The sequence below is a fragment of the Chelonia mydas genome, chromosome 10 (assembly GCF_015237465.2).
Source record: "Chelonia mydas isolate rCheMyd1 chromosome 10, rCheMyd1.pri.v2, whole genome shotgun sequence".
NCBI classification, from domain to species: domain Eukaryota; kingdom Metazoa; phylum Chordata; order Testudines; family Cheloniidae; genus Chelonia; species Chelonia mydas.
This window is the reverse complement of record NC_051250.2, coordinates 53,767,946-53,778,001: the sequence shown is the minus strand read 5'-3', so window position 1 is coordinate 53,778,001 and position 10,056 is coordinate 53,767,946. Positions and strand designations below refer to the sequence as shown.

The window sequence follows — 10,056 nt, the reverse complement described above, 5'->3', positions numbered from 1 at the left end:
CAAAGGGGGAAAGGAAGTATCACAAATACCTATGCCAATATTTGGATATGAAGACTTGCACAAATCTGCATTTGCATGAGTATTCATGCTGGAAGTGTTTGCACAGATATCTTGAACGCTCTTTGTGTGTGTGTGTGTGTGTGGGGGGGGTGTTATTCAGTCCAAAAGACTCAAACAACAGTTGCAACAAATAGATTGCAAGTAGTGCTTAGATGGAAGTATTTTCACAATAACCATTCATCCAAGTATTTTGGAGAATGAACAAATTAATAAAAGAAAGAAGTCAGATTGTAGATAGGGGAATTAAATTCGTGCAACATATTATTTGTGCTGAACAATTCATCCAGCCCTAGACTATGGCAAAAAATTCTGGCTGGTGAGCAAGTTCTGGAAGTCCTTTAGGGTAGTTTTTATGGATTTCTCCCCACCTTCACAGCCATAAAAATGCTGCTGAAATTCATGTGACAGATTATTTGCTGGGATTTGTGTGTCATGCAAAATCTTGCATGTAATAGGGCCACAGTATATTTCTAACAATGTCCAATAACTGTCTTGCAATTCACAACAAATTAACAAATGAATTGACTAGTTCAGATTTTTACTGAACTGGGAGGAAAAAATCCGCAAGCACCTATGCTTATGAGGAGATACAGTCCTCATGAATCCAGACCTTCATTCACATATTTCTGGAGACACTGCGTTTCACACTAAAATGAATACAAATGTTTACAGTGATGTAATATGTCACTATGTTAAAAATTTGCAGTATGCAAAATGACTACCCTTCTAAAAAAGGGGCTATGACAAATTTACTTTCTATTGAGAAAAAAATCACCCCTATGATGGCTATAGAATTTCAAATGTATATGAGGCAGATACGATCCTATTACAATACCACATCTCCAGTATTATGACTTTTTCCCTGTCATTCTACTACCTGAGTGATGTCAGTGTAAATTCAGGCACCATTAGTACATTTTTGACCAAACATATACACAGCACTAACAAAGGAGTAAACAACCTTTCAGCTTACCAGTGTATGTAAAAAAGACACTGACAAAATGGAAAATAATAAATTCTTTATGATAAATTAATCCTCTTATTTCTGCACTGCCCCAGAAAAGTGACAAGCTAGACATTATTTACCCATCATTCCCTTTTTAGGATTCCTTTTCCCACAATCCATTGCTATTTACTTTGCAAGTAAGAAACTGGTTAAACTAAGTAGACAGGGAAGGATCCTCACAATCCTCAATGCCGGTGTCCCTTACTTTCTTTCTCCCTACGCTTTAACTCCTCTTTGTAGCAGTATGAGCAATAATTTTCAGTCTCAGGACGACCATAAAAGGAACAGTTCTCTTTCTTGCAACGGTTCTGCTGGATAGAATATATTGGGCAAACTGTGCTTCTGCCTCGGTTTTTATCATTGTTCAACCAGGTCTGAGGAGCCTCCTCATCAGCATATTCTAAGCAGTCTCTAATATCACCAGTATTAAACCCATTTGTAAATGTCTGTGACTTGTGGTCGGTAGGCATGGCGTAGGTCAGTGATTCCACTGTGTTCACTGTACGGATACCTGATATCCGGGCTGGGCTATAACTCTGTGAAGACAGTGATCGATTCTGTTGGGGATAAGTGGCACATGTTTTTAAGGTGCCAACCACTGGCTTATAGCTATCATCTTGGAAGCTAGATGGCTTGGAGTTGACATCATGCAAATGAATAACGCTTTGCCTTTGAACAGGTGGAGTATGGCTATAGTGGGCAGATACTGGAACGGGTCCACTTTTCTTAGCACCATTACTTGGTGAAGAAAATGACCCTGGAGTGGGACTAGTGCGATCTTTAAACTTTAAAACCAGTTGAGTTGTATGGCTTTGAGGCAAGACTGGTGATGCCCTGTCCTGAGGAGATGATTCTAACTTTTCTTTTGAATATGCTTCTTGCTCCAGTTTCCTGCAAGATGACCCACTGAGAACAGCTTTTTTCTCAGCCTCCTTTCGCTTCTGTTCCTGCTCAGCATTGAAGCGCTCTTGGGCACTGGTCAGGTAATAGCCGATCATCTCCTCATGGAACTGATGCCTATGGCTAGTCAGAAGAAGGCCAGCAAAAATAAACTTGCGTTCTCCTTGCATGGCAGCTCTCAAAATGTTGAGGCTGAGCTTTACATCGGTGCTGTATTTCCACGGGTCAGACTGTTTGTCAGAGAGGGATTTCGTGTTTATCTTTTCGGCAGGTGAGATGCTTGCCTTGTCACTAGGAGAGGGAGTTGTCTTTTCAGACGGAGACGTGCTCGCAGACTGTCCAGATTCCTCTTTGCTCCCTTTGCGAGACTTTGACTTCTTCTCTTTGACTTTTTCTGTGATGTCGCCATTTTTCCCATTCCCTGAATTTGTTCTGCTCATCTTGCCATGCACTAGCCCTCCCAGCCCACCCATATTCTTTTTCAGTTTAATTCCTAGAGTTTTACTGAGGCTTCCGAGTTTATTGGCAACTGAATCCGTCCTGTTTTTGTCTTTATCTTTCCTCTGTTTGTCTTTTTCCTTTTCTTTACCATTTTTGCCATTGCTGCCATTCGAATTACTACAGATGGAATCTCGGTCTGAGTCCATTGAGTCGGCCAGAGACTGAACGTCCTCCCCTGCTGAAGCGGTGGGCGATTCTGGCTGGGCCAAAGGAGCCTGTTAGGGGAAATTAGTTATGATTAGATAGAATAAAGTCAGTTTTACACAAGGATTGCATTTTATATCCCCCATCAAATTGCTCTAATTTGTAGCTTTAAATCTACATAGAGCCATTTTAAAGTTAAGTTTTAATTAACGTCTGTAGCCTACAGGGCCTACAATGAACAAAACAGAGGTTATATTACTTCAGGGATAAGTGTATATTCTGCAACAATATTAGTTTATAAAAGAAATACACGACTGTCAATCACAAAATGGGGAAGAGTTAACATTTATTTGGAACTCTGAGTTCCAGTTCATGCTTGAAGGTGAAACTACATAACAGTTTACACAGAATAGTTACAAAAGGATCCCAAATGGGACACTAAAAATTCTTGCAGCTTTCAAACTTGCACATGTTTATTCTAATTTGCAAAATTCTACTCACCCACTTGTTGAGAGTAAGTGACATTTTTTGCTGGGTGAGAGAGTAAAGTTCTTCATTTTCATCACCATCAAGATAAAGGATTGGTAACTGATTTTGTGCCAGGCTAGTAAATTTCACTACAATTCTGCAAGACTATTAACTCAGTGTCAATTTTGTTCTGAAGAGCAACATTAACACTTAGTACAAATTTGCACTCTCTTTCTCATACATGAGATATTTGCCCAGTTTGTGGCTAGGCTACTACAGCTTTCTCAAGGTACAGCACTATAATAATTTTATGGGGATTCATGGAAGCCAGACAATAACAGCACTAGCAAATGCTAGGAAAATAACAGTTAAGAGACTTGCAAGGTTCCCAAACTATGAATACAGCTCAGTCCTGGCTGGCAACACCCCTGCCCTCTCAATCCTGAGCCTCCCTGGAACAGATGCCGCAAATCACACTAAATTGCGAGACACGTCCGGGATAGAGACCAGTGTTCATTAGGTTCTAAGTTGAGATCATAAGCTCATTTGGGACCACAGGGATAAAAATAAGTCTCCAGAACTGGGAAAAATAGACTCTAAAACTACTGCAACAGCTGGCCTCTTTGGTGAATCTCTTGCTAATGTAGAGGGCGGATCCTGTGGGATGATGAGCGCCCAAACCACTCATTCACTACAATGGATATTGAGCATGTTTAGCACCAGGAAGCACGAGGTCTTTACATCTGCCAAACAGCAAATATGAGAAGTTTAACTAACCATAATCCTTCAGAGCAAAATTCATCCCTTTGCAAAAAGCCAGTACTGGGACTATGTATCAATTGAGTCCTCAGAATATATCTTAAGTGGTGCATATGCTTGTGCTGGCCCCCGTGGGGGTGCTGAAAACCATTGAACCAAACTGTAAATTCTGTAAATAAAGGAAACCACGTCAAGCCAGGTGGTGTGACAGCACCTCCAGCACCAGCACCTGTGGCTGGCCCTCTGCAAAAGGGGCAATTTCACCCTCATTCCATAGGGGGAAAGTTTCAGCTCTGCTGGGGAATTACTAGGAGTTATGCCATTCTCCCCATCCAAAATAAACCTGTCAATAATTAGTTGATTACTATCTAGCTGTGGAAAAGCACAAGTGAGACAACATTATGCTCTCAGCAGAGTTATTTATACATTGTGACTCAATAAGAACTGGTTCTACTTCTCTGGTATAGACAACTGAGTCAAAGATACGCATACAAACAACAGAAGGAGCGGTAGTGCTCTATACTTATACACTTAATATTACTGATTAATACTGGACGCAAGAACAAGGACAAATGTATCATCGTCTCCAACACTAAGGATGAAATCTTGGCTCTACTGAAATCAATAGGAGTTTTGCCATTGACTTCAATGGGGCCAGGATTTTCCTCTAGGAGTCTCCTTCAGTTCAGTTAAAAATGAGCTCACAGTTTCTTTATAAAACAATATCCATCCCACAGTGCAGAGGAATGAAAAGCCAGCCCATGAGCCTGTCAACTAATACAATAAAATAATTAATAATAATAATAAATAGAGATGCGGCTTGTCTGTGCAGACAGATTAATTCAGTGGAAGCAAAGGGGAATCTGCTAGGTGGTAGGTAACACCTCAATGGGACCAGACATGATTCATGAACAACTGGGGGAAATGAGGATCTGTCAATGAAAGGGACGGGCAGAGAGTATGTGGGAGTAATTGGAACTGACAGAGGAAAGAAAGGGTCTGGAAGTCTCTTAATAGGATTGGTGCCTTCAATGAGCATACGCTGGGCCTTGTAAAACTGCCTTTTTCTCCTGCAGACCTTCGCAGTTTTCCCTGAACCCTCAATTTCTCTTTTCAACCCCTGGTTGTGCTTGGTGCCTAGTTACCTTTGTCCTCGCCCATCAACTTATTGACTCTAGATTAACCCCCATTTCCTTTAATATGATTTGCATGGGAATAGGTGAGAGAGATTCAGCAATGAGGTCCCAGCTGTGCACCATTATAAATAGCTTCCTCCTCCCAAGGTGCTGGGCTGCCACTTTAGCAGCAGTTTGAGGCCCTGTCAGCCACTTTCTAATGTAAAAGTGGAGCTATGAGCTATCCAATGGTCCAAATTTAGTTCTTATAAGAGAAACTGAGTTGAAATGGGATGTTTTAGACCATAAAATGCTGCTGAAAGGGCAGCTGACCTTCTGGGAATATTGGAGCATAATGCAGAGAAGGGCCTAAATAGTTCAGGAAACCTTTAAAAATAAAGAGAGAATTAAAAAAAAAACAACCAAAAAAAACCCTAGAGAAAAATAATTCCAAAAGATTAGAGTTTTACTAGAAACTACTTTTCAAAGTGGAGTGCATGTTGCAAAAACACCCATGCAGCTGTGTGTGTCTGTGTGTTTTAAAGAAAATGAGATGGAAAATTTACAAGCTTTATTCCAAAATCAGTGAGCCACACCAGGCTGTGTGCCTTTATTGGCTATTGGTTCACTCCTGAGGTGACACAAGGCAGGTAGCCGAACCCTGCAATTTCCCCTATGAACAAGCCCTGTTGTGGCTTATTTCTCTTCTGTTGTTTAGACAGAGGGAAGGGTTACCCGTGTTTCAGATGGTATGCGTATCCAGGTTACATTCATGTAGCTGTGCAGGAGATTAAGCTTTGCCTCCAGAGACAGAATCAAGCTGAAGAAAAACAGAGGAAAGAGAACAGATGACTAATTAGTTAAAAATACATCCAAGGAAAATCAATACGCACACTTCACTGCAGGAGATAATTTGCATTGTTCAGACTAACAGCAGCTCACAGCACATTAGTAAGGTTGAGACCCACTCACCTCTTTTCCCCCAATAAAGCTCTCTATTAGTGAGTGTCCCCCGGAACATAGATCAGGCTTGATGGGTTCAAGACACCTTACTGTTAAGATTACAGAGAGTTCTTACCTGGCCAGTCTGGTATTATCATTGTCATCTTTCCCCCACTCCCAGTCTTTCCCAGGATCAACCGCAAAGTGCAAAGGCAGTAATTTGTGTTCAGAGTCAGTCAGAGGGATCACCGCTGAAGAAAAGAAGAAATCAGGAAAGAAGAAATGGGTTTAGCTGGGAAAAGTGGAGAAAAAATAATTGGTGGAAGGAAAGAACCAGTACAGGAGTATGATGCAAAGGCCTCTTATACTCAAAACAGTCTCCCAATTCCTGTGTAATATATGCCACCTCTCCCCTCTAAACCCAGGCCTTTTGTGAAGCATTTTGACACTGATTTCCCCCCCCCTTCTCCACATCTGAACCATGATCTCTGGTACTGTAAAGAAAAAAAACAAAATCAGGAGTACTTGTGGCACCTTGTTTGACACTGCATTCAGTGCTGTAGCCTCTACTCATGCCACTAGTCTCACTGCCACTAATGAGGCTAATTGGAGTGAACTAGGACTACTGCCATGACTGAGAGTTGCAGGATCAGCCTCTTAAGCCTTGTCTACACTACAAAGTTGTACAACTTTAACTATACCGGTACAGTTAAAGCAATACAACCCCTCTAGTGTGGATGTAGTTATACCGAAAAAACATGCTTATTCTGGTATAAACAGGATTATACTGGTATAGGTTATGCATGTATGGGAAGGGGAATGAGCTATACTAGTATCAAGGATCTTTATTTTGGTATAACTGCATCCACACAAGGGGTTGTACCAACATACCTGTATGGGTAAGTATATATATGACACCACAAGCTATCATGGTTATAGCAGAACAAAATCTATGTGTAGACCAGACCAAGTAAGGTCTTTCGAGCAAGGACCCTGACATTTTGTAATGCACAATGTACATCTACAGGGATACATTACATTATAAATATTAGTAATAGCTGAAATAAAACCCCCATTTTAGCACCATGCAGATTATATATACAAACACACACATTAGATATACAATATACATTAATGTGTGTGTGAGTGTCTTTCATAGTTAGTACCTTTTCATTTTTCACTGATAAAGAAATAAAAGGTTGATAATTTGAATCTAAATCCTTCAACTGTTGCTTAGGGCATGAACAAGGTTCTGCCACCCCTGCCTATTCTAAGCCACTCTTTGCATGTTCTCAATATGTTCTTATGGCCCATAAAGTTGATAAGACCATTCAATATTGAAACATGAAGTAGAGAGGGATTCTGGAGATTTCTGACTCAGGTAATGATTGCCAGTTAAGGTATTTAATAGCCTGAGGCAAAGCCCAGTGCACGAACGAGTCCGCATGCTATTTAAGGACTGCTCAAGTCCGCTGAAAGGATCACGGCTACTGGGCTATCCCCCACGGTTGCTTTCTTTCTTTTTGTTGTTCTGCCTGCTTGGTGTTTGCCTCAGGGATGAAGAAGTTTAGCAGCTGTGCTGCGTACAGAGCATTCTGAAGACTCTTCTACAATATGTTTTAGAGATTCTTAATTGAATACATTATGAGAAATGTAATGGCAGTTTGAATTAAAATTGGCAATTTTCTTCTGTTTCATTTTTTAAAAAGATTAGTCTCTGGGCTTACATATTTTATGATGACATTTAATATAAAGCTGTTGAAGGGGGGCTGGGAAGGGGACTCCTCTTTCTCAGAATGCTGCAGCCCATTACTGCTCTAGTGACAACCAATCAAGAAATTTAATTTTCTTTAACATTAGCCTAAATGACTCACTGTAAATATTCACCCAAGGAAAGCCAAAGGGCAAAGGGACTCTGAAAAGCCTGCCAGCCACATGGCAATGAATAATTCAGAGGTTATTACCTTTACCATAAACAATACTGAACTGTTATTTTCCAGCAGCACAGACATCTACATTAGCAACACTGGAAGATGGAGCATTTCTGGATAATTATTGTTGATCAGAGAGCAGAATCCAGGATGTATAATCTACACTTGTAACAATAATCATGCTGAAATCAACTATTAATTGTGCTTGATTTAGACATATTTGATGATGACTCCACTATAAAACTATTTTTTGCCTCTTGTTTAATTTAATTTTCTACACAAAAGAATGGGGGGCGGGGGCAAGAGGAAAGCAAGAATTGTGTACAAATTCTGTGCCAAGATTGCCACCTACTGGCAATAGAGTACAATTCTTTATACTGTAGTACATGTTTTTGTCCAGGTTGCTCTTGTATGAAATATAGAACTGTGGACAATTAGCCAGTTTTAGCTGCATATATTGCTATTAGGTTCAGGTATGGAAACAAGTATTGTTACAGACCTTAGCTCTTTGAAGAATGTGCATTTGGATGACAAGTATAATGATGTTGCAATTCAAAATTAATTGGAGAGTGCTGCATTAGAGCCACCAAGTCATTGCCCTGTGGGGCACCCCAAAGGGCATCAGTGCCAAGTAGAAGTGATTACTGGGCCTGATCTCAATCTCATGTACACTAATGTAAATCAGGAGCACCTCCACTGAATTCAATGGCATTATATCAGTGGAACATCAGTGATGGAGTGAAAACAAAATCAAGTCCCGTGCGTTTTGAGTGTCATTTACAGTCCAAAAAGTCAAATACAGTCAGAGCTTCTTAAACCTATGCAAATTAAGTTAATTAAGCAACTGTTATGGACTTAGGATTTATTATACTCCTCACAAATATATTAAATCAGCACATTACAGAAAGCAAGCCAGAAAAGAGCCCAACTAAGCCAAGGATAAACACATGCCCAGTCCTGGTGGTGCATGCTTTTGCAGAGCACAGATTGTGATTTGTGAGTTGGGACGTCACGACATGGGTTGAAACCAAAAGCATTTTACTATTGTCATGTATTTGATTCTTTGGACTTAGTTCCTCCCCGGAAAGTAAATGCACCTTGAGAAACAAAAACATTTAGAATGTTGGGGTTTCATTGTAAGAGAAAATGACAGGTTACAATGAACAGTTTTCATACACAGATTTCAGAGAAATCCATTAAAATGAACTGTTTTTATATATAACATTTTTATTGATATTTGTACAAATAATAAATTTGGCCTAAACTGTCCTGACAGAGGCCCTCTAATGATATTTTAATCAGTAAACAGATACATTAAGGGTTATAATATTGTACCATCTCCATAAATATGCACAGCTTCTGAATCTCCTTTCACCTGAAGTTTTTTACAGCCCTGTGATGTGGATATACACCATAAACTGATTCTTGTGGGTAGTCTGAGGTTAGGATGAGGGAATATTACTCTCTTCATGCACAATTTAATAGCTGAAGTCTTGAATCTTTAAAATTTCACTGTGCTGTCCGTTTCATAAGGTACATTCTATTCAATAACTTTGATTTCCTGTAGGTGAGATCCCCCTTCCGGTATGACAGAAGCAATTGTAAAGTTCAAGGACTGCAAGTGAGACACCAACTAATTTCTAAAGTGAACATGGTAGGTCCAAGTACCCTGCAATTGCCTACCTGAATAATTTGTGATTGTTTGCTGCTCCAGTATGGTCAAGGATTTTCTTTTTGAACAGTCCTAGCTGAAACCTTGCTATAACTCTGTTAACAAGCCCTGCTGCAGATTGCACAGGTCAAAAGTCATTGCAGCTATTGATGAATGACAGCATTCAATGTCCTCCAAGTGTACTTTTTCAAGTATTTCTAAAGCAATTGGCAAAATAACATGCCCAAATAGGTGCTCTCTAGTGAACCTTTATGATAAATGTATTATAGTCAAAGGACTGTTGTCATACAACTCACAATTATTATTTCAATCTGATTATGAGGAGTCATTTCACTGCAGGCTGGTTGACAAAGCACTTCATTGTAGTGTGGGAGCTCTTAGGTAAGCCTCATGAAACAGTCTCTGCCCCAGTTGGCAAATGTTCTTTTTTTTTTTTCTGAATATATGAATAAAGACGAAAAACCTGGATTAAGCAGCTTGTGAGGAGACAAAACTATTGGCAGGTTCTAGCCAGCTGATATATTTCACCCTATAGGACCCATTTTACAGTTAATGGAA

At 39.9% G+C, this 10,056-nt stretch overlaps 1 protein-coding gene across 4 annotated transcripts in view; it reads right to left on the bottom strand.

Annotated features, from left to right (window-relative positions):
* Positions 1-1,064: 1,064 nt before the first annotated feature.
* Positions 1,065-10,056, bottom strand: part of OTUD7A (OTU deubiquitinase 7A) — a 246,605-nt gene continuing 237,613 nt past the window's right edge. For 3 of the 4 annotated variants that reach the window (XM_043524039.1, XM_037911551.2, XM_043524041.1), the window contains 3 exons: positions 6,032-6,146; positions 5,689-5,773; positions 1,065-2,682 (listed from right to left, as the gene is read on the bottom strand). In XM_043524039.1, coding sequence (XP_043379974.1) covers positions 1,252-2,682; positions 5,689-5,773; positions 6,032-6,146 — 1,631 coding nt within the window. In that variant the 3' untranslated portion in view covers positions 1,065-1,251. Of the gene's footprint in view, positions 2,683-5,688; positions 5,774-6,031; positions 6,147-9,794; positions 9,935-10,056 lie in introns of those variants that run through there. The other variant, XR_006284337.1, reaches the window with a different exon arrangement.